The sequence below is a fragment of the Myxocyprinus asiaticus genome, chromosome 15 (genome assembly GCF_019703515.2).
Source record: "Myxocyprinus asiaticus isolate MX2 ecotype Aquarium Trade chromosome 15, UBuf_Myxa_2, whole genome shotgun sequence".
In the NCBI taxonomy this organism is placed as follows: Eukaryota; Metazoa; Chordata; class Actinopteri; order Cypriniformes; family Catostomidae; genus Myxocyprinus; species Myxocyprinus asiaticus.
The window spans coordinates 3,870,017-3,895,679 of NC_059358.1; the positions used below are offsets into that span (position 1 = coordinate 3,870,017).

The window sequence follows — 25,663 nt, forward strand, 5'->3', positions numbered from 1 at the left end:
TGTGTGTTAGCAGGTCCTTCAAGGCAGTCAGGAACTGGTGGAGATGACATCAGCAAGCAGGGAGTGGTGGTCCATGATCCAGTCTCGAAATCCGTGGTAGATAGTCAATTTTACCACTTGGCTTAATTTTAAACCATTAAAAACCCCGTTGAGATCTTCTTATTGTTTTATAGGTGAATCAGGTTACTCCATTCTTTAAGATGGACTCACCTATGAGGACGTTTGATTGCAGCTTACTGATTCTTTAGTACTGAGATAAAACAGAAAAACTGGAAAAATAAAAGTTTATTTCCCAAGGAATTATTTCGGAAAATAACTATATCATTTTAAACTATAAATGTGACTATAAAGCTCACCAGAGCTTTCAGATGTGAAATATGAAAAGGTCTTCATGAAAACTGACTTATATATTAAGACTAATATTTTCATAAATATCTGACAGCGTTGACAAAAAGTAGGGACACAGTTTTGAAACCCTATAAAGGATGTATATGTTTAAAACAATCCTGTTCCTTTTTTTTTTTCTTTTTGAAGATACACATATATATATATATATATATATATATATATATATATATATATATATATATATATAATTTTTTTTTTTTTTAAGTGTAATATATATTTTAATCTATATGAAGTGTTGAGTTATGTTTAAGATTTACGCATTTTAATTGTACAAATTTCCATCAAACTGAATTGAGTAATCTTTATAAAAATATATTTTGCTGCGGAAATAACTAAAATACCCCTTAAGATTTTTGTCATTATTATTATTTTGCAGTGTAAATTAGTACTTTAGTTTTGAACTGCTAAATTAAATCTAGAAATTCATTGTTTCACGGGAGAGTGAAGTACAAAAAGATGGACATAGATTTAACAAAATTCAGAGAATTTATAATGTGTGATGAATATAATATAATATAATATAATATAATTTTGTAGACGTGTCACATAATAGCTTTTAAAACCAAATGTCAGTGGATATATAGTGGGATTCAAAAGTCTGAGACACTGCATTTATTTTATTTTATTTAATCCTAGAAATAAATGGAAAGTTGTAGGCTTTAAAAAAAGTTTATGCAGGTAAATGAAGAGGAATTGTAAGATTTTGCACTATTTCTAGGCCACTAATCAAATGTAAGCAAATTTGTGACATTGGCACATTAACATGCATTCTGTTTAAAAAAAATAAATGAACAGGGAACGTACCAAAAACCAAGACATTCTGAAATTCATCAGATTTTTTTTCTTTGATTATTATTCATACTTTGCACTTAAATGGTCGATAATATAATTTGTTATGAAGACTGTGTTAAATAAGAAAATAATGCAAAATAGAAGCATTTGCACTTGTGCTCTTAGACTTTTGGACCCTACTGTACATGTTCCTCATATCAATTTTCACTCATATCTCAGGATGATCTGCACACTTTACACATATGTTTCTTGAGTACTTGTGTTTACTCTGTCCTGTGTTACTGATGAAGCACTTTTAAAATTAACTTAAAAACTATTCTATAAGCTACATGGCATTGTTTATGGCATACTAACAACTACTCTTGCTAAATCTGTAGTAAACAGATTTTCTGTATGCACACTGCAATGCGCTTAACCTTCCATTTCCAGTGTGACAAATGAACCGAATGAAAGTTAGATAAACCACGAGTCCTCCTTATACATAATTTATACTATTTTACTAACTATTCTTAGAAATAGTAGCTAGAACACATCTTCTAGTCACTAACCACTAGTCTAGTGGTTAAACAAAGGTTCTGCAATAAAGAGACATTGCTATGTATTAAGCAAAAATATAAGACAAACAATTAAGAGACATGACAACAATTGGCAAGTAAATATTTAATGATTTACTTTATCGATAGATTTCAAATAGATATACACAACTATACATACTGCACTGTTATTTTAGAAACAAAGACATGGACACACCACATTTGAACAAGGGAATAGTACTGAGCGAATTACTTTCCTATAGATTACAGGCTGAGTAAATGTCCATATTGTCAAGCTGTTTCCAAATGCATAGAGTAATCTAGGACAGAGTAAATCCAGGAGCAGTGTATCCCAAAAAACTGGGATTTTAACATTGTTTCCCTGCTCTGATAAAGCGCAAGAAAAAATATGTCACCTGTCCATGTGGCAATAAGGCAATCCAAATACATCTTTACTAACCATAAATACAATTCCATCTCTTTCAAATTGTGCACGAAACATCCTTTGTTCATGTCAACTATGCTTCCGAATGCATATTGGAAGACAAATAACACCTCTCTCTATGTGGTCTATTTTAAAGTGACAACAAATGTAAAACATTATCCTCTTATCATTTAAAGTGACTCCGCTCATAAATTACAATTGATAGGCAGATCCATTCTGCCAGTGCACCGCAAATATGGTGTCAGGGTCGCGAATGCGAACGCAAACCTGTGGTTTGTGATCGCTACTTCCGAACACCTTGTGCAAAGGCATCGTGCCTGTCATACAGGCTAAAACGATGCTAACATGCATCAAGACTGCTAGTCACTGCTAGCAATAGAAAGACATTCAGAAAACAATGACATCGACACATAATTAATCTTTAAAAGACGACATACTCTTTTGGACAGGATAAAACATGAAGCTGCTCTTATGAATAGCATGCATTAGCAGCTATTGCACATAATGTAAATACATAATATTCCAAGCTCTGCTTGAAAAGCATGGAGTCTAGCTAGTGTTAACAAAAGTGTGTGATCTTAGATTTGGCAAGAAAACACAGTGGTTCCATGAATAAATCTATATCTAATATACTTTTAACCATTTGAATGCCTGCATTAGCAGTACAGGTAACAAGACTACAGTTTCAGTATACAGTAGTCAAAGAGTCTTTATTCACAAAAAATGGTGTGTGTTTTTTTTTAAACACTTTAAGCCTTTAGAGTCAAAAAAGCCTGTTAAATACATTCAAGAGTAAAATGTACAATCCATAATGGCCAGACAGAGTACAGGAAGCACATGTTGGTTTAAGGTTGGATTTTGAAGGCTAGCAGCTCCTCGGAGTGCATGTTATTTAGCGAGCGCAGTTCAGGGAGTTTTAAAAGCAGCTTGGTGAAGATGGCCGCTTCGTTCGGGTGGTTCTTCATGATCAGGTTCCTCAAAGCTCGGATTAGAGTCTCCTGCAAGATCTCCACAGCTTTTACGTTCTCAATGGCTGTCCGGTCTGCAAAGGCAAACAAAATGTTTTTAAGTCAGGCGTAAGGACGCTCTTTATCACCTTTTAAATGTCTCAAGACATTTTTGTTTAAATAAATTGGCATTCTAACCGAAATGGCAACTTCATTTATGCTCATACTGTACATGAAGTGCATCAGAAACTTGGTAATGCTAATGTTATCAAGTATAATTAACTATAAAACATTAGACTCGACTAACGTTGATTCCAATAAATTTTGCCGTTAGCATTTTGCTAAGCTAACAACTTGCAACTCCGGCACAAAAATACAGAGAATACACAAATACTAGGTGAAATAGTCATATTGAACATAGTTATATTGAGCTTTTTCCTATCTATATTACTCATAATTTAAGAAAATATAGCTATCCCTGCTGAAAAAACAAATAAACATCTTAAACCAGCCTAAGCTGGTTTGCTGGTCTTGGCTGGTTTCCAATCCTGGTTTGTTGGCTTAAGGAGTTTTGGGCACTTTTCATATTTTGATGCTGTAGACCAGCTTGCTGACCAGCTAAACCAGCCTGAGCTGGTTTGCTGGTTTTAGTTGGTCTCGCAGGCTCAACAACTTGTGGGCCAGTCTCAAACACCCCCCGTGAAATCCCGGGCCAATTTCTCTTCCCAGTCCGCCCCTGCTTGGAGATCAGCTTGACGACCGGCTTAAATGGTTTCCTGGTCTAACATGGTCTCCCAGGCAGGTTTGTTGGCTGGTTTTAGAGGGGTGTGGGGACTTTTCCGCTGGTGAGGCTGGGAGACCAGCTTGCTGACCAGCTAATCCAGCCTAAACTGGTTTGGTGGTTTTAGTTGGTCTCCCAGGCTGGTCTGTTGACTTGTTTAAGAGGGGTTTTGGGCACTTTTCAACTCTTTGAGTTGAAGACCAGCTGAAAACCAGCTTGGTCAAGCTGGGAGACCATCTTATACCAAAAAAGACCAGCAAACCATCTTAAGGTGGTCTAAGCAGTGTTTTCCAGCAGGGTATTTAATAGTTCTATAGAAATCCCTGAACTCCATCTTCCATTTTGGATGGAACATTAATTTTAACTTAGATTTCGGTTTCTTTTGCTGCCTATGGCAAGGAACAGCCTTTGCATCAGGAGCACTCCTTTGATGCCTTAAAATATTGCCTAGGTTGGCAGCTCACTAGGTCTTACCTGCAGACACCAGCACCACAGCGGTAAAGAGACTCATCTCCTCGTCGTTGAGCTCCAGGGCGGTCAGCTTTTCACTGAACTCAAACATACAGTTGAGCAGCTCTCCAGCACCCAGAGAGCGCAACAAGTCCACGTTATACTTCCTGCCACTGAGGAAGGTCACAGTCCGCTCTTTCACATCAAATAAAGACACAAACCGCACCATCAACACCTGTGCAAATGAAAGAGAGGAGGAACATTAGTCTAGCGATCAGCCTTCGATATCAGAAATTTAAGGTTAGTAAGACACTGTAATGATCACAAACATCGACAATTGTTCACAGAAAATTGACCCTTTGCAATTTGTTTTTAAGGTGGTCTTGGGAAATGGTCAGTTCTTTGCAGGCTTTACAAATGTTTTCATGTGCATTACCTCAAAGGTTCCAGCTTTGAGGAGGTTGACCTGGTCATTTTGGGAGAGATCCTGAAAGCAGGGGATCCGCTTTGCAAATTCCACGACTTCTCTCACAGCAGGGATGAAACTCCTAGAAAACTCCTCCCAGATATCATGACCGGGCTTGCAGGGGTCCACGAAGGGGGAAAAATTCATGGGACATACCTGAGAGATGATATCACAAGCAAAGATGGTGAAAACTACAATTGGAGGGAAATTACAATAGATACACACGCATACTCATTCAGCATTGTGTCGAGCTCAGTAGAAAAAATTCAACCAAAATGGCGGACAAAGCATAAGAAAGGCTGCTTATAAATATAATTTGTTCAACACTTTAAAGTATTGATAAAAATAGCTCAATATGGACTATTTTGTTCAATTAGTGTGTGTGCTATGCATTTATAGTACTGCGTTGTTAGCTTAGCAACATGCTAATGGCACACTTAACTGAAATACAATTGAAACAGTTGAGTTTCCCGGTTTTAAAATAATTCCAAGCGCATGCACATACTGCATATGAGTCATAGTTCACCGAATTTTCATTTTTAGTTGAACTATCCCTTTCAAATTTAAAACAGCAAATGGTCACTTACCAGATGCCGTCTGTTTCCTCCTCTTTGAAGTTCATTGATGTTGTTCCCATTGTGTGCGTGGTAAGACAAGTATTCTTGCTGGCCTCCACTAGGGCTTCGACTGCATTGTAGGGTCGTATGGTATCCAGTCACATGTTCCCTGTTAGGTGCAGTGGTGGCTTGCAGGCTGTTGTGGCAGTCAGAGTGTTGCTGGTTGTCGACGAAACTACTCCTGTTCAAACGGTTCCAGCATTCTTGCTGTTGCTCCTCATCCTTGCTACTGCAGCTCAGCGTGTCCGACCTGGCCGGCGAGATGGAGCAGGTGTACCTGAAAAGTTCCTCACTTGGAGCACGTTCATTGCTCACCGGATCCTCTTCCCCGCTGTCCGAGGAGCAGGACGATGCCGAACTCATGGATGTATCCATGGGAGTGACTGACTCAGTGTCCCGGGAGAGATCAAATGAGGACTGTGGTGAATTTGGCGGCGATGGCAAGGAAGAGCTGGAGTCGCTTTGGCTGGTGTCGATAGCACACGGTGTTGTCTGTGTGCCATGAAGCATGCATTGCAGTTGACTGTTGTTCATCATGCAATTCATGGTCGACTGCATCTCCAGAAGCATCCGCTGTTTTTCCCTTTTGGGGATGCGTCCGAATCGAACAGCTGAAAAATATTGTGCTTATTTAGAACTACGGCAACCTCAAAATGCCCATCAAGAAAGAAAGTCTGCCATCATTTACTTGCCCTCATGTTGTTCCCAACCCATATAACACAAAAGAAGATGTTAGGCAGAATGTTTGCATTAGTCACCATTCATTTTCATTGCATGGAAAAAAATTAATGGCAACAAAAGTGAATGGTGACCAAGGCTAACTGAAGGCCAAAGAACACTTTGTTTGACCCTGATGTTGATCGGAACGCGCACAGTATGCATGATGGAAATTTCATCATCAGCACAGACTGCACGGATTGTCCACGTGCGGGCCAGATTTTCACTATGTGGACAATCCTCGTTTGTGCATATCATCGTTCCTATTCGCTTGTGGTCAAAAAGTATACTCTGAAAGGCAACACAGTTTACCAGGCATGATACGATTTGGAACGCAGAAAAACTACGTATACCTGGGCCTTTACTGCCATCTAGTTTTGCATTCCACAGAAGAAAGAAAGTCATATAGGTTTGGAACAACATTGCATATACTGCCCTAAGAATTTTGTTGACCAAATGATGAGATCATCTCAGATTTCAACAATATACTGTAACAAATAATACAAAAAGTAATACAATTCTTGTAATTGTATACGTCTTTGAGGTGGCAAGTAAGGAATTGGACTACACTGGTTGCGCTGTAGATTTGGTAGCACCACTAAACAGTACTGCACAAAATACTGTCAAAGTATTTTAGAACGGTGTTCCGTCGAGAACCGTTAATGGAACCGAAAGTCATAAAATATTTTCTGTTCTGCCAATCTTTTTAAAAAGGGACAAAAAAGTGATTGACAGGATGACCTATAGTTCCAGACCCTAGCGTCAAGCTCATCACGCTTGAGCTCATCAGGAAGTCAAATCGTGGTGATCAAACTTACCGTCTCGTGACATGCCGACAGCTAAACACTTCTTGAATCGGCACTGCTGGCAGCGATTGCGGTTTATTCGCACAATAACGCAACTCTCCGTCTTTAGGCATTTCTTGTACTGAATGTTCTGTTGGATGCTTCTTCTGAAGAAACCCTGTAAAACATGAATCAATGGAATTACTCCCTAGCAAATATCATACCTGGAGATGAATCCTGGAAGAGGGAGCGTTTTCTTACCTTGCAGCCTTCACAGGCATGAACGCCGTAGTGGAAGCCCGAAGCCACGTCTCCACACACCTTACACAGTAGCACCATTCCACTGAGCTCTGGAAAATATCATCATGTACAGGTTAGTTCATTCAGATTAATGGCTGACCAATATGGGTTCCAAATATGCAACATGATCACACGGGAAATTTATATTTTGCATTCGATAGTTCATGTGCCCCAAATTCAACCCCTTTCAGCTGAATCACTGACAAGTGCCATCCCCCTGTAGCGCAACCTCCGAGACACAGGTTCTGGTCCCATGGAAACCAGGAAAAAATTGCGTTCAAAATAAATCGTGAGCACAAATTGAAGATTGCATTTTCGTTCTAAAATGACATACATCTTTACTCCACTGACAGTTAGGTTTAGGCTTGGGGTTTGGTTTAGGGAATAATGTTGGTAAAATATGCTTTCCTGTTGAACGTATTGCATAATTTACAGCTAAAAATACAACTTGCTTTTGGCGCCACCCTGTGGACAATTCATCCAGGAACTGGAGCTCAAGCGTGCCCGTACTTTTGACAACACTTCTAGTTTCAGCCACTAAGGGCAGGGATTCGAATTTTGGTAAACAGAGCAGAACTTTCGACTTTCTAATGCAGATTTCACAGTTTGATCGGTCTGAAATATTGTATATTTGGTCATCCAAAACGTAAACATTTTATTACATCCTTGGGTTTGTATATTCACTGTAGGCTAACACTAAAGACAAAGCCTGAAGATGTTGTTATAAACCGTAAAAATGACAGTTGAATCACATTTTGAAGATGGTTTGGTTGTTCTTGGCATACTATACACCAGTATAGTATCATTTAAGGTCATTAATATGGCTAGATCATATTGAAATGTAACTGAGAACAGCTTCAACCATTTCGTTCCTAATGCACTAACAGCACCAAACAGAATTGCAAAAATAATGATAGTTTTCTGAACTGTTTTCTTGAACACTCCCCTATATTCCATTGGTTAGACAAACAGATAGCCCCGCCCAAAACTCATGCCATTGGTTGAGCCAATGCTGGTGGTGTACATAAAAACTTTTAAATTGACACTCACTTGTGATGCTGCTCTTGGCGGCAAGTGTCATCCCTGTCTTGTCAGAGGCGTGGCCGCGTGGGTGAGCCTGCTTTGAGAGTAGTCCAACTGTGAGGCTCTGATTGGTGGACAGAGGTGGTGAGGATGAAGGGGAGCGGCTGTTAGAGCTGTCACTCATGCATGACTCAGGGCTGGGGGTGGAGCTTGTGGAGCAAACGTATGCTATGACGCCTCCTTGGAAATGAGGAAAAGGGAAATTTGTAAAAATGTAGACGTTAGCAAAGAACGTTCAAGGAATTCAAATTTGAGAAGAGTATGACCAGTTTCGTAATTTACAAAACAGACACTAATTTATTTTAAAAATGAAGTTTAGATAACAGAATAATTGTTATGAAAATGATCAAGCATTTTTCTTTTCTAGATGGAAAGACTTTATTTTCAGACCTGCTGGTCTGATTATGACAGTGTCTTATTTTGAAACTTGAGGTCTGGGGATTTCAGCACATTCTTATGATATGGTTTGACCTGCTTTATTGCATCTCAAGTAACCTCATGTCAACTGGTGTGCTCCAATCATTGGGCGTCAGCTACAACGTCATCTTAATATGGAGTCATGCATATAAGCTTGCATAAAGAAAATGAGAAATAAAAGTGCTTAAAATGGCCGTTTATTGTAGTCACAATAAAATAATTACACAATCTCCCTGTTTATGACCCACATATTTTTGAAAACTCCTGACCCACTTTTAAATGAGTGAAAATGTGAACAGCATGATGACTGATTACACACAAAAAAAAGTGCTGCCAAAAATCTTTTTCCATGCAGTTCTGATTTTACACCATATTTAAGTAACTTACAATCAGTATGTTCATTCATTAATTTCTTTTGCATTAACCAACCAAAGCTGCTAAAAAAAAATAAACAAAAAAAATAAAAAAAATTAAAAATTAAAAAAAGAGACGTTCTGTTTAAATGCTTTTTAAATGGCTTGATATTTAAGGCAAATTCTACTTGATGCTTTGCAAAAGTGACTTGAATAGAAACAATGATACTATATTACTATATTTTGTTATACAATAGACAAGTCAAATCTTTAATAATATCTGCCTACTGGGTTTTGATTCGGTCAGAATATCATTATATAGTTAATAACACTTAAGGGGAAAACAAAGGTTTATTCCAAGACATACTATTATTATTTTTACACATACAGCCCCCATCCTTATTTTTAAATGGACAGGGGAGGTCACTACCAGCAATAACCCTCAGTTTCTCAGACCCACCCACACGTGGAACTCGCATGTTTAGTTCTGGAAAGAATCTAGGTCACAAGATGTGTACAGCTGTCCTCACGTTTTGCTGCAGTGAGTCTCGAACCTGCGCAGCGTGCTAAATTATGCAAGCTTCTCGTTTCGACCAATCAGAGCTTATGCGATGGTCCCGCCCCGTCCAATGTCGGCCAATCAGAGAACAGCGCCCGACTCATAGTACACACGTGCACATGGCTAGGCAACGAGAGCCATGTGAGTTCGACAGTTCTAGTACTCCGAGTACTAACCGCTCGTGACGTCGAGGGCACTCCTAACCCACATACACACTGCGCAGCAGCTGTGTAGTGCAAATAATGGAAACTATGTCATTTCATGCACTTAATGCAAAGATGTTTTAAAAACAATGTTTTATTGAACTGCAAAGATAAATGCATTAATTATGGCATACTTTTAACCCTTGTGCTCTTTTGGGGGTGTGAAAGAACCCGAGCCCTTTAAACAACTCAAAAACCAGTCGGCTTTTCCCAGTTTCATGAGAACTGATTATAAGATACAATTTCAACTTGAAAACAATGATCACACGTCCTCCATGAAAAATGTTACATTGTTTCTGTTAACATGGAGGCTAAAACATGATTAAATGCAATTCATTTTCACATACGTTCTATTTATGGACATCCCGTCAGTTTACTGTTTAGATGTGTTTAATATTTTCTAGGGTCAAATTTATGAAAAGCAATGTTTTGTGATTAAATGAACTCATCTGGTCACATTCAAATAGTTCGTATGGTAGATCTCGATCAGAACATGAATGCAACTGAAAACCAGTTTCTTTAAATAACAGAAGCGATGTTTCTAAATCCATCGCATACATAGGAAAAAAAAAAAAATATATATATATATATATATATATATATATATATATATATATATATATATATATATCTTTTTTTTTTTTTTTTTTTAATCAAATGTCTTACCTTGTTTTGCTGCGTCCATAGTTTGACTCTTCGGAGATCCTGATATTTACAGTTCGACCGGTAAAAAATAATACTAGGTTAACAGCTTTATATGCCTAGAGGCGACAATGTAACAATGTATACTCAGATCGCTGAATGTATCGCTGAATGTATCACTGAATGTATCATTGTGTGTTCCATCAGAAGCGAGCGATCGTCCAGTCAGAACAGAATGTTCTTCTCCGTTTGTTTCCGTCTCTACAAACTGGCAGGTTTCAATTTAACCCAGTGACACACTTTCAGCGCTCCAGAGGCGGAGTCAAAGCCGGTGCTCGCCACCCCGTTGTCTCTATCTGCTGCAACGTGAGTCCGGCGGTTTTGGGAACATCGTGTTGCTCTCGAAACACCGCCACTCCCAGCCAAAATATCAACAAACGCCAGCGCTTGATAATGGGGGGAGGAAACGCCAAAAAACAAGACAACATTACACGGAATAAGTCAAGTCAACCTTTATATAGAGCACATTTAAAAACAACAGAAGTTGACCCAAAGTGCTTTACAGATCAAACAAATACATAATGACAGAGTGATATAAAAACAGATTGCTATAAAGTTAAATATAAAACATAATAAAATAAATAAAAACCTTTAAATACAGCATCATGTATTTATCCATTTCAACCTATTCAAGGATCTATTCAAATGCTACAGAATAAAAGTACGTTTTCAAAGAAGATTTAAAAATGGCTAATGATGAAGCTGACCTCACATGGAAAAGGAGACTATTCCACAGATCAGGACCTACCACAGAAAAGGCAAGGTCACCCTTAGATCTATAGTGGCAACGAGGAATAAGGGCGATCATTTCTACGAAATGAAATAAGACATTATAAGTTATGTTCCACATTGGCTACCACTCCTTGTGTTCCCGGGTGAAAATGACCCACTCATTTAAAGAGGTCATGAAATGCACTTTGTTTATATATATATATATATATATATATATATATATATATATATATATATATAGATGTATATAGATAGATATATATAGTTTTATTATCTTCCCTGAGGTCCACTGATAATGTAAGTAAAGTTTTTTTTTTCTTCTTCACCAAAACAGTCATAATTTAGTAATATATGATAATTTTCCACCCTGTCTCTGGCCATCGGTTTAAACACTTGTTTTTGCCTCAGCTCCTCCTTTAAACTTCAGTGTAAACGCCCACTGTTCTGATTGGGTAACATTGTGCAGCACCTGGAAATCAGCCATTTTTAAAAAAAACTCAATTGGAAGAGAATTAACAACAATTTAATGTTATAAAACTAAACTTAAGGGTTTACACATGACGCTCATCCAACACATTGCATCCGAATATATTAAACTGTTCATCTCAAGCACAACTGTTAACACTCACACCCTGTCTACACTGGACGTGAGAGGCGTGTGACATCAAAAGCAGTAGAACCCATTATAATCAATGATGCTGTCTACCATGGAAGCGTCCGTTGTGGCGCGTCACGCTGTCAGTAAACAGATGTCCTGTTCCATTTTGCACTTACGCTACTTCTGCCAATAACACAAATAACCGGTTTAGAAAGTTCACAATGATCCGCCCGGTGTAGACAGCCTCAAGCCGTTGTGTCACGTCAACGGACGCACACGGTGCAGACAGCGTGTCAGCATCATAAACTATCAAACAGTCATGAATGGAACTGTTTACTTACGTTTTTTTATGAGGTCCAATAGTGTTTTTAACTGCCCAATATCCTTTAATGACAATTCCTTAGCGAAGCTTGAATCATGACTGGTTCACAAGTAATCCACACTGATATCAGTCGACAAAACATGTAGTCCACGCTGAAATACACTGAAGACACATCCAAATGACACATACATAGTCCAAAGCACAATGAAGATGCACACACATCTAGTTTCCAGTATGTTCCTGCACTGAGGTGCACATCACTGGAACCACATCAAAATGGTCAATGACGTCCATCTAGTGCGTGTTTACATACACCAACAATTAAAAATAGCACAGATGGGCGAAAGAACAGTTTATTGAGCAGTTTAAGCACAAAACAACAAGAGGCACAGCAGCTGATGAAAACGTGTCTTTTCTTCAGAGTTGAAACTTGACACTGCATCTTTTAAAAGCAGTCCAAGATACATGACAATAGACAAAGGCGTCTGTGTAGTGCATGCTTATATACAAAAATAATTCAAAATAGTCCAGATGCCTCCCCTTTGGTGTTAGTGAATAGTGAGGCCACCGTAGGCCTGTGTCCTGTTCTCTCACTCTCTCTTTAGAAACTGAGCCAAAGTGGGCGGGGCCAAGTGTGTGATGATGTAAAGTAGGCGTTGATGTTGTTGCTGTAGAGGGGGTCATGAATTAATGAGTACCTCTAGTGACGTAGGGTTGTCGCGGAAGTAGAGAACGGGGCGTTTTGGCAGCTTGGTCTCAGTAAATGCTTTTATTTCATTGGGGATTAAGTTTTGAGATCTGAAATTTTCAAATTCAGAGAAGGGTATAGCTGCAGGCATTGCTCCAAAAAGGGGCGGTCACTCCAAATCGCCATTGAAGACATAGGGAGCCCCAACTCGGACCCCACTCGCGTCCTGGAGACGGTGCGCAATGGCGTAACCCGTCTGTGTTGCGCATGGTCCATAACAACCCCTGCATTGCCGTCTGGCAAGACACCGTGTTCCTCATAACATTTTGCATCCCGGAATGGAATTAATTTTTCCAGGACAGATGGCCAAAAACCAGGATGATCACGGAAAATCCTGGACGGGTGGCAACCCTACATTTTAAATGGTTTATGAATCTCACATATTCCATATATTATCACTAAATATTACATTAGATATTTTTGTACCACTTTTTGGAATTTATTGACAGTAGGCCTAAATTAACTGAGCTAATGCAACTTTTTTTTTTGCTGTTAAAGAGAGTTTTTTATGGATATTTTTATTATATTTAATACCATACATACAATTTTCTGTCCTGTTTATCGCACTACTTTGTTTTAATATTTAACCAGAATTTTTTTTCAACTCTTATTTTGTAAAAAATGGCAGAAAGTCACACTTGTGGTGTTCCCGGTCAAAAATGACCGGCCTATTAAAATGAATGTAAATTTCTCATTTGGAATATACTACATTTTCACTAGATATTGCATTAGATATTTTTGTTAACTTGATTTCTACAAATTAGAACAGGTTTTGTTCTTCTTTTTGGAACTTATTGATAGTACACTTTATTGACTTGACCTTATACAAGGGAACACCTCTGTATATTAGTAAACATTGTTCTTACTCTTTGTGAGAATGTGAAAGTTCCCAAAGCACATTTTAAAATGTTTCCTTTGTTCCTGTGGGGTCAAGAGTAGTACAGCAGTTGCCAGGGATATGTGTGTGTGTGTGTGTGTATGGTTTCACTATATTTGTGAGTGCCACATTTTGAAAAGACAATGTCTCACTAATATAGTTAAATTAGTAGAAAACCCACTAGTGAGGACATTTTAGGTGGTCCTTACTTGTAAAAAAAAAAACAAACAAAAAAAAAAAAAAAGAGGCTCATAAATTGGCCAAAAAACTGTGATGTGCACAGGTTTCTGTGAGGGTTAGGTTTAGGGCCTATGAAATCAATGGAAGTCTATGAGATGTCCTCACTTATATAGTGAAACAAACCTGTGTGTGTGTGAATGAGTGTATGTGAAAGTTCCCAAAACACATTGTCATAATATTTTTTCCAGTGTTCTTTTGTTCCTGTGGAGTTAAGAAATGTTCAGAAGTTACCTGTGATGTCAAAGAATCAAAGGGTGTGTGTTTATGTTCGACCATACAGTATGTGCTCATCTAATGGTTAGACAGGCTCCAGAACACTTTTTTTTTTCTTTTTCTTTTTTGTAACCTCATCCATTCATTTCTAATAGGTGGTAATTTCTGACTGGGAACATCACAGGTGTGTGTGTGCATATCCGAGCACATACACACTCACCCACACACCCCCACATGCCCTTTGGATTTCCAGGAAACCTCTAAACTTCAGCTGCATTGGTAAAAATCATACAAAATTCCAGAGATTTCCTAGGAAACAAAAGCGTGTTTGAGTGTTTGTGTGTGGGTGTGTCTATGGGTGTATGAGTGTGTACATATGCCCGAGGACTTTATGTGCTCATCAGATGTTTGGATGTGCCTGATGAAGACTTAACTGGTCGAAACGTTTCCTTTTTGTAATAAAGTTTGGAGCTTTAATTTCAGCGTATGGACATCTACCTCTTTTTTTGGACAGGCTCCTGAATTCTTCTTCTTTTTTGTTTTTTTATAGCCCTGCCCATATATTTCCAATGGCCGGTCATTTTTGACCAGGAACACAGCAGGTGTAACAAAGTGAACTAAAACCTATAAAATGTAAAGAAAATTGTAAAAAAAAAAAAAAATAATAATAATAAAAATAAAAACAATTGGCAGGTGCTATTTACACAGAGTGTGACTCACCTGATCCAAGTTTACTTTTACACTCTTTACAGGTTGAGCGGCCCAGCCAGCCCGACACAGCAACATCGGCCCAAAAGATGGTATGAGTTTGTGGCGGCACTATCTGTCTGCTCGACTACCGGCAGATGAAGGGTGTTTTCGGAAAGTGGTTATTTTTGCAGTTTCGTTTGGTGGTGCAGAAATAACACACTTCAGCTTTAAGAGTTTTGGTGCAAATGGCAGATGCTTAAAACTTTTAAACATTTCATTGCTTGTATCACTCTGCTTGTCTGTGTTGGCTATCAGGGTCGGATTGGCCATTGGAAAGGACTCAGAGGTTGCTAGGGAGTTTTGAGTAGACCAGGCATTACTAGGCAGTTGCTAAGGTGTTCTGTATGGTTTCTAGGACATTGCTATGGTACTGGTAGTATCCCCCCCACCCACCTGATTGGACTGCGAAGTGTCCGTAGTTAAAGAATGACCCACATACCAAAGAATCATAAATATAGCTATGTAACAGTTGCCATAAATTTGATTCGGCTATTTCCAAGACTGTACAATTACTTTGTAAGTGACACTGGCAATGTGCTGTTTTTTTTTTATGGTGTCAAATAAGGTAATGTGTAACACTTTCAGCTTTGACATTCTCCAGTAATGAGGTCACCAGAGCCGGGAACACTGGGACTTGATGGAACAGGCGTGGTTAAATGTACCAGGTGAAATACTAAAATAGCCATATGGTTTAGTAGGTCTATCGCATTAGATTTAACCACAATCTATTAATCATTAACCAGATCTTGATCTCTCTTAGTAAATTGACTGCTTTAATCGAAGTATCACAGACGACTGGAGCAGAACTGGAGGATGGGTGTCATTATGCAAGATTAAAAGGTTTAAATATACTTCTCTTTTAATTCCTTTACTACTGTTAACATCTGTGAATAGTGCAAATGGATGGTAGCACCTCTGAGATGGTGAGTCTAAACTTATTGATGTCCATACAGATCACTTTGCAAAATGTTCCCTACTAAACAGTCAGCAAACAGTCAACTACTGACATCTAGTGGATACATGTGATATCACTTTTTTCATGCATATACAGTATGTCTACTTTGGAAATTATATCATGTTTAATATGAATGAATGAACCAACAGAGATAAAATTTCAAATGGAATGTTTCCCAAGCATCTTATGACTGTAAACTGGATATAGTGACTTATATAATGATTCACCAGCTCTTAACAAACACAATTTGGTCTAAGCTGAAATCAGACAATGTAAACTGGGTTGTTGTTTAATAAAACAATGACACATGGACGCCATATCACAAGCCCTTTTTGCACTTAAGCATGTGCAGGATAAGAATTATACATATCTACAATTCAATTTTCACTAGGTAAAATACTAATTCATGGTATCAACAATGGAATTACTTCTAGTAAAAATGCAAATTCTTGATATTAGTGATTACATTTGCACAAGAAAAAAAAAGTTTATTCTTGATATAACAAATGACGTAATTACTCATAGGAATATGCATTATTGATATCAAAAATGGAATTTCAACATTTTCATTATTAATTTCATTGATAGTAAAATATCACAATGATCTCTCATTCACTCCTGTTCAAAATGCATTTTCAGATATCTAGAATCAGTGTCTTACTATTGAAAAATGCAATTTCACATATCAGCGGTGTACTTTTTACTAGTAAAATTGGATCATTTTTTATATCAATAAATGCATTGTTACTAGTACAAATATGGAAATGCTCAAATCTCTAGTCTAAATGTATTTCAACATGTTAGATGTGATACTAGTTGAAATTCCATTTTTGATATCAACAATGGGTATTTCCACGAGTAATGATGTTATCAAGAATTAACGTTTTATACTAATATATGAGCGTTTTCACAGGTGAAAATTGAACTGAAGATATTTATAATTCATATCCTCTACATGATTAAATGTCAAAAGGGCTTGCGATACATAATCCCTTACAAGTTGAAATTTTTATTTCACATATCAGCAATGTATTTCTTCATACTAGTAAAAATGATAACTTTTCATCTCAGTATTTTCAGTGTTACTAGTAAAAATATCCATTCCTAACCCTAAACAATTAAATTACAACTATAATGAAAATGCAGAAGTCTGATCTCTGTAAATGTATTTCAACATGTTATATTTGGTATTTCAGATATCTGAAAATGGACTTCTGATATTAATCAATTGGAGACTAATTAAAGATATCTTTAAAGGCTTTCTTACTAGTTGCAATCACATTACAGATATCTGGAATTATCATAGCCTCTAGGGAAAACCAAATTCCAGATATCAAAAAAAGAGCATTTTCACTAGTTTTTGATATCAGGACTGGACATTTGCACTAGTAACAATGTAATTATTGATATCAAAAATTATCAATTTTACCAGCAAGAAGTGCACTGCTTATTTGTGAAACTGTAATTTCAACCAGTAAGTAATTATAGATATCTGTAATTGCGTTTTGAACATGAGTGAATGACAGATCTTATGTTTTTTCTTGTTGAAATAAAAACATTTATATCAGGAATGAGTATTTCTGCAAGTAATGACATCAAGTAGTGATCAAGAGTTAACGTTTTACTAGTGCAAATGTAATTACTGATATAAAAAATGTGCACTTTCACTAGTAGTAATTCCATTCCTGATATAATGACTTTCATGTCCTGTGATTAAACGTCAAAAAGGGCTTGCAATAGAGGTCATGCATGATAAACATTTGAACCTGGCGATAATAGCAAAAACTGGAGTGAAACTGACTTGAACAGAAGACATTTCATACAGTAAATGACAATTCAGCCAGTGTTTATTTATGGTGTTTTTCCATGAAGCAAGTGCACAACAGTCCATTCTGGCCAGAGGTGGCATGTAGCAATATGTACATATCTTTTTAATTCACAGGCAAGCCTATTTTCAAGTGGCTGCCATGATGTTTGAGTTTAAAAATACATACAAACAAAACAAGGACCAAGTTTGGATTTTGATGGATGCACAATTTGTCATCCTGTTATATGCACAACTTTACTGACTTCTAACAAAATGGAGCGAAAACAAAAAGAAATACACTATGCAGTAATAAAAAAAAAAGGTTTATAAGCTGTATTTGTTCCTGATGCCACTTAAAAAAAAGAGAGGATATACATTAAGGTGAAGGACAATAATAATAATAATAATAATAATGATAACAATAGTATTCCTTTTCTCCTAAGGTAATTCAAACATTCAGATAATTGGAAAATAAAGTCCCAATCTACTCTTTGTATAAAAAGAAGCTTTCAAGTCAACAAGGAACAAAAAGGACAGTCGTCTTCACAGAAAGGGTTACAGGAAGTTGAAGGAAGGGGGGGCCAGATGTATTGTTGCACTTGGTTAGTGTGCTTTGAACAGACAGGGAGAGGTAGAGAGGCGCAGAAGGAGCGGGACGGAGGGGATATAGTGTGTGTGTGTGTGTGTTGTGTCGATATTGTAAGAGTGATTTATGTGGCGTATCTCTTCGTCCACTGTTTGGCTATTCTGTCATGTTCCGTTCTGTTGGTCAAGTACTGTGTGGCAATGCTCCCAACCAGAGGATCAGCTGCAGACACAAGAACATCAGCATATTAATGAGCCAAATAATCTAGAGCACAAATACCAACCACCTTTTTCTCTGTAGGGACTAAATGAGGTCATTTGAAAGTAAAGGGTGTCATTTTGTGCCACTAGTGCAACCAAACATTCCCTGGCTGAAATTTTAGATTTAGTTTAGAAAGTTTAGAATGAAAAGAAAGATAAACTGATGATGAAAGCCAACATATTAAATGCCATAGGTCAATATTTACCAAGTAATCCATTATTTGTATAGGGGGTCAAAAACATACATTTTCACCTATGGTTTTGGAGCAAATCTACAGGTCAAACAAATAACATTAGAAAGGTGGCAGCATCATTATTTGACTTTTACACAGAGATGGGCAGATCTATTACTTAAATCAGTTGACTTCAGCACCACTTGTTGCATTATATGCCAATGGTGAGAGTCCAAAAATGGGGGGGAAAGTGCCTATAACTCCACAAGCTTCAAAGATACATTAATATCCTTTTAGATTCTGGTTCTGAACAAACTTTCCCTTTTCTATCTTCATTTACAAGGCTCTATATGGTTAAATCCCAGAGATATGGGGCTCTCAATGTGGCTCCATGCATAAATGGTTAAACTGGGCCCAATTTCAATGGTCGAAAACCAAATGTGGGTGACATGGTATGAAGCTAGTTTTTCCTTGTCCAGCAAAACAAAGGTCTGAAGTACAAATAACATTGAAACTAGGAATGTACCTTTATTTATTTATTCACAAAGCCAATAAAGGCTTGTTTGTCTATGGATCGGTTTTCTGGGGCTAAACGTTTCCTCGACACTATGCCCACGTCCACACTGATCCATTTTCGTTTGAAAACTCTGTTTTCAGTTTCCTAACATCATCGTTTTCCAAAGTATGCAGTAATGGAGCGCGTTTTTGAAAGCTCTGTTTTCAGTAGAGGAAAATGCCGTTCTAGTGTGGATGAGAGGCGTAAACCTAGCGAAGTCGATGCATATAGTGTGGTCGTGGCCTAGAAGGCTGTTGAATATTAGCAACACAAGTCATGATTCGCCTTCCTTATTGCAAAATATCACAGAACGGCAACTACAAGTCATTAGAAGAAAAGTCTGTGGTGGATACTAAATGCACCACCTCTAAACCGTTCATTTGAAGCTCAAGGTTTTGAGTCTCACCTGGGTTACAGTCTGTGAGTAGAGAGCAGATGGACAGCAGCACCTTAGAGATGGTGAGCGCAGGACTCCAGTTGTCCTTCAGAATGTCCAGACAGATCACACCCTGACTGTTGATGTTACAGTGGTAGATTCTCGTTCTAAACGTTACCTGGGAAAACATACCAAATTCACTGAAAGACTGAAAGGATTTTCTTTTAATCGCTTGCTTGTCGATTGTAATGTGAATGAATGGTTGTTTTGCAAATATTTTTAGTTCTCATCCATGATAGGCGGACCAGCTGACAGGTGCGTTCCACAACCTACTCTACTGGGTTAAAATTGATTGTTGATCAGCATGAATGTGCAGGTGAGTATTCACGTTGCTATTGGTGTGAAGGGGCCATTTGTCTGCAATTCGTCTCACCTTTTCGAGTCACGTTCAGTATGAAAGGGCTTTTAGGGCTAGGCTTAGCTGTATGTAAACGGCATTTTTTTCTTAAAACTGAATCAGGTACCAGCACAACACATGCAAATAAACAATTCTATAAACAGGTACAATTCATTCAGAGAGAATTCCCCAGTCCTCATTATTTTGGTTACTATTAGTCAGGCCCAGACAGAGGCCAAACCTAGGGCTGGGTATTGCTACAGATTTCACAATTCACAAGATCTTTGATTCCAATTAAATTCTCATTCATTTGGGTATATTTAAGTTATAATGTCCATTTTGCTTACAGTTTATTATTATCCATTTCAGGAAATTTGGTTTACAGTAGAAGACACCATAAATATGTATGTATATAATATATATATATATATATATATATATAAACCCACAATAATCACAATCATAAAAATACTGTTCCATTTAATAAATCAATTAAAAACCTGAACTGCCCTTCTTCCACTACTTATTCTGCAAGTTCAACATTCTAATCGCTATTGGAATAAAAGAGTTTCCCGCTCTTTTGGAATGTATCCTGAGAGCTCTAAAACATCGGCCAGAGGGCATCAATACAAACTGACCCTTAAGAGGGTGGTCAAGATAATTTAAAATGGCCTCCCCCTTCCTTAAGGCTTGCCTGTCATAAAACACTGACAGTTGAGTCTGGCTTGTCCCAAAGACCTTACTGGCAGCATTTATCAATTTCTGCAGTCTGTTTCTATTAACAAGACTCAATTGGCCAAACCAAGCCACCATACAAAATGTTAACACAGATTCAATATAATTATGATAAAACAGGGACATAATTTTTTTTTCCACACACATTAAAATGTTTCATTTTCCTAAGGAGGAACATACATCGAAGAACCTTCTTGCCGATAACATCTATATTTGATTCAAAATATAAGTGGTTGTCAATAACAGTCCCCAGGTATTTATAGTTATCCACCAGTTCAATGACCTTCCCTTTGATAACAGTTTGCTTTGGAACAGGTGTACACTTTCTAAAGTCAATAACCATATCCTTTTTTTTTTTTTTTTTTTACATTTAATTCTAAATTGTGTATATCACACCAAGACACAAAATCATCCAATAGAGCTCCATGACCATCTACCCCTTATTTCAGTAAACTCACGATGCCACAGTCACAGTCAAGTTATATGGGGAAACTTGGTACATTATATAAATATACATTTTAAAAATGAACAACAGGGCCCAAACTATGTAGTTCAAAACAGATGCAATATTTAAAACAACCAAAACTTCAAAATAAAAGATATTGCAATAAAAAAATCAATCAATCAATCAATCAATCAATCAATCAATCAATCAATATCATTCAAATGAATATTGCGATAAATGGTAAAATTAATATTTTTTCTCAGCCCTAGCCATACCACACTACAAAAGAGCTTAAATCAGTGTCAGAAACAAACTTTTCCGTTTTGGGACAATATTTTCTCTCTAGAGTTAATTTTTATTGGCCTTTTCTAACTTAAAGAGGGCATACTTTGTCTACACAAATAAAAATACTGTTGTCATCCTTTTTATGCCAAACACTTCAGATAAACTTATCTATAATTCTCAGTCTGAATAATTAGATTGTTACTTACAAATTTAATTAAGAAAACTTTGTCCTAATATGTATAACTAGGCCTGGATTAGAATAGTTAAAACTACATCAGATTAATGTATTTAGGGTCATTCACATCAAACAAGTTTTTGTGTCCATCTGCACTGTTTTTGAATTGTTTTAATACGTAAACATGCACATGGATGTCTTTGACCATTGCACTGCGTCTCTAAGTCACCATGCGAATTTAAAACTAGAGATCGACCAATAGTGGATTTTACAGATATCGATATCTAAGGTGATGGAAAAGGCCGATAACCCCAAAAAAAAAAAAAAACCCACTAGGCCGAAATTAATATTTAAGATCACTTTTTACATTAAAAAATGTACAAAGAGGTACAAAAACTAACAATAGAATGATATAACAATAAATAATTTCCTTTGAACATGGACTGGATCTGTTGAAAACATGACCGGAATTGTTTTTAAGACAGCCACAATGAAAGATAAATAGAAGATAAAAGGATAAATAAGATAAAAAAAATAAATAAAATAAATAAATACTATAACATGGTGATGAAAATGATTTTTTATTTTTATTTTGTAAATCTAAAATTTTTTGCACATGTATGTCCTACATATGATAGAACATTACAAATTTATACTATGCATATATTGGGCAATTCCATGTAAATGTCAACCACATCATGGAAAAATAAAATGTTTTAACCAAAGGAACAAAACCCCTTTGTCTCAGAATTCAAAGTCTACTGGTTTCAAAACGTTTTGGATGGTTTCCCTCATCACGCAGCCTAAACAACTGTAGCTTTCACAACGGTCACGTCTGTTTATGGCAGTTTTTCTGCATTAATGTGAGAACAAGAATGATTAAAAATTAAATATTACATGTTCACAGGAGTGTCAACCCTTCCACATATTGTGGCTATTATAATTTCTGGATTGTGCATTTGAATTCACATAGTTTTTACAAAGTGTTACTAGTTAATAATAAATAATATAATATAATATAATATATATCTCTCACACACACACACACACACACACACACAGAACACTTTATTAGGAACACCTGTACACCTACTTATTCATGCGATTATCTAATCAGCCAATCGTGTGGCAGCAGTGTAATGCATAAAATCATGCAGATACGGGTCATGAACTTCAGTTAATGTTCACATCAACCATCAGAATGGGGAAAAAATGTGATCTCAGTGATTTCGACCGTGGCATGAAAAATATGGATACATACTGTCAATAGTTCCAAATAGCAACTATCGTCAGCGATTAATCAGTAAAACAGATATATCGGTCTACCTGTATTTAAAACCACTTTTAAAAGTGCATCTTCAGACACCTGCATTCTGTTCCATTCATTGCACTGCGTCATGCTTTTTTTAAAAGCAAGAAGGTGTTCATTCTGAGCGGACACTAACAGGGGCATTTTTGCATGCTAACATGGAGGCATGATTCTGAACGAATTAGAGGAAGTATAAAAAAGCATAAACATGTTCTGCGTGTAAGACATCTGTGTAAGTGCCCGAGGCTTTCAGGGGTAATCTGTAATGGACCCTGACATTCCATGCCTGAGATTCATGACAGTTTAATTGCCACCAGAATGACTGACTCCATCCTGCCCCCCAACAAACCCACAGCTGGAAGAACAAAAGCATATATGATATAATGTGGCCCGCGTGCAAACAAACATCTTATTTTACAAGGGTTTTAAGAGACTGATTGAAAGGGGTGTTATAGGTTAAAGAAAGACACAGGGGGCTCTGGGGCCGCATGCTATTGAGACATGCTTGGGTGTCTGCTGCTGTCAGCCAAGGGTCTGTAGGTGGGGGGCTGGGAAGAGAGAGACAGAGAGAAAGACATGTCCCTTGAGGAACAAAGAGAGAACAGCTGGCCCTATGATTGCACCCTCCATTACCAGAGAATCCCCTCACACCAGCAAATCACTCTGATACCACAAAAACACCAAACAACCATTTTCGCCATAATCTTACCCTCTTCTGTCAGAGGGCCATCACATTCACCGATCAAGAAAAGGCGTGATCCCTCTAATTCTCTAAAAGACTATGGCCCAATTTACGCCTGGCATTAACATGCATTTTCAGTGATGAGATCGCAATTGGAAAAGCACCCAAAACACATTGTGAACAGGTTGTAGCATGTATTTCCAGTTTTCAAAAATATTGTTTTGCGAATTGAAGAAATGTAGTGTAATATAAATACAAGTTTTATTTTAGCAATGTTGTTTATGATAATAGCTTAATCTACAGACCAGAATGCTGATATATACATAAAATATATTTATGATTTTCAAAAAAAAAAAAAGAAAACCGAATCGACCAATTAATCTACCAAATGTTGATAATAAAATGTCCAAATGTGGTGACTCATTCGGAAGTATACTTCAGTGCCAGAGATATTTTTCTGCCCTTACCTTGGGGGGTTTAAATGGGTAGTCCGGTGTAAATGCGATGTCAAGGAAAAAGACCCCTCCTTCGTACACAGAGCCCGGCGGTCCTAAAATAGTCGACCTCCATTCATAGATGTTATCTCCTTTGGGACCAGCACTGTTATGAGAAGATATGAGAAGAGGAACAGTGAGTGACTGGTCATTACAGGAAGATAAATCATCATTAATTCAAGAGTGAAAAGCCAAGATGGGAACAAGACATTAGAAGACATTGGTGCCAATGGAAAAACTCATCGGCCTCATCTTAAAAGGGGCCTATAACATGGAAAACAAGATTTTCTTTTGAAATAAAAGAATGGAAGTTTGATGGAATTTTGGAGGCTAATAGGGCTGGTTATTGTCAACTAGCTAACGATTCAATCATAGTGATGCGTCCCAATATGGTGACTGGATCACTATTTAAACTGCGGCAAATGTGCAAGAATTTGCTTCACTTTTGTCCAGTATGGCGACTCATTTAGATGACCTGCATCTTCATTGACTGAACTCTCTCAGAAGAAGAAAATGAAGCCTATATTTAGCACCATGAATATATATATATTTTTTTGCATTGTGACATTATTTTCAGGACAATTAAAGCTGCACTACGGACGATTTTTTTGGTTAAAAATAACAAAATGCCATTATTGACTGAGTACATAAAAAAAATAATACAAAAAACAGTGCTCAAAACAGAGTTCATACCGTATCCTAATTCACTACTGTAAATCTACAAAAATGATTTGTATTTTGAGCTGTCAGATTTGGCATGAAATCACAGGCTCATATCATTCATACTTCCATCATGTCCGTAAACATCTAAAAGGACTACCAACTGTCATGTTTTAAGGCAGGGAAACAACGCTGTTCAGTTCAGTCAGTTACTGTCACACAGTTCAGGACAGCATCACTGCAGTCTGGATTGACGTTTATCTGTTAACTGTTTGGCAAAGTGTTTGCTATAATGCTTGGATATGTTCTCTCATTTCTTTTGCCCCAGTTGCAGAAATGTCTGTTTACAATGTATAATCATCTCAAGTTGTTTAAAATGTACAGATTTTATAGCCTAGTATCTACATATTAATTTTAGTATAACCATCTATCTAATATATATTTACTGCTAAAGAAATTATTCATTAAACATATTATTGTAATTTTTGTATTGAATATTTCTGCATATTATTTCATGTTTAAGAACATTTCATCCCCATCATTATTAAATCCTCATTTTGTGTTTTTAATTTAGTGTTTTTGTGTGCAGTGCATAGATGTACTATTTTAGTAATACGTTTCACTTGCATTATCAACTGAGTCTGTACAATATAATATAAAAAAAAAAAAAGTCTTCCACTGAACTCATATCAACCATATCACGAGTATCACCTCTTAAATTGATAAGTGT

At 37.1% G+C, this 25,663-nt stretch overlaps 2 protein-coding genes across 2 annotated transcripts in view; both read right to left on the minus strand.

The window, feature by feature from the left end:
- Positions 1-1,845: 1,845 nt before the first annotated feature.
- LOC127453129 (nuclear receptor subfamily 1 group D member 2-like) lies at positions 1,846-10,790 on the minus strand. Its single transcript, XM_051719305.1, has 8 exons — positions 10,523-10,790; positions 8,292-8,504; positions 7,203-7,291; positions 6,975-7,119; positions 5,410-6,050; positions 4,793-4,978; positions 4,381-4,591; positions 1,846-3,220 (listed from the first exon to the last, which is right to left on the minus strand). Exons 1-8 carry the CDS (start codon positions 10,539-10,541, stop codon positions 3,024-3,026), a joined length of 1,701 nt encoding a protein of 566 aa, XP_051575265.1. The 5' UTR covers positions 10,542-10,790; the 3' UTR covers positions 1,846-3,023.
- Positions 10,791-17,822: 7,032 nt separating this feature from the next.
- The window catches only part of LOC127453226 (ubiquitin-conjugating enzyme E2 E2), a 41,098-nt gene continuing 33,257 nt past the window's right edge, over positions 17,823-25,663 (minus strand). The window contains exons 4-6 of the mRNA XM_051719473.1: positions 24,247-24,379; positions 19,782-19,929; positions 17,823-18,608 (exon numbers count right to left, since the gene is read on the minus strand). Of these exons, the coding sequence (XP_051575433.1) occupies positions 18,511-18,608; positions 19,782-19,929; positions 24,247-24,379 (379 nt within the window). The 3' untranslated portion in view covers positions 17,823-18,510. The remainder of the gene's footprint in view (positions 18,609-19,781; positions 19,930-24,246; positions 24,380-25,663) is intronic.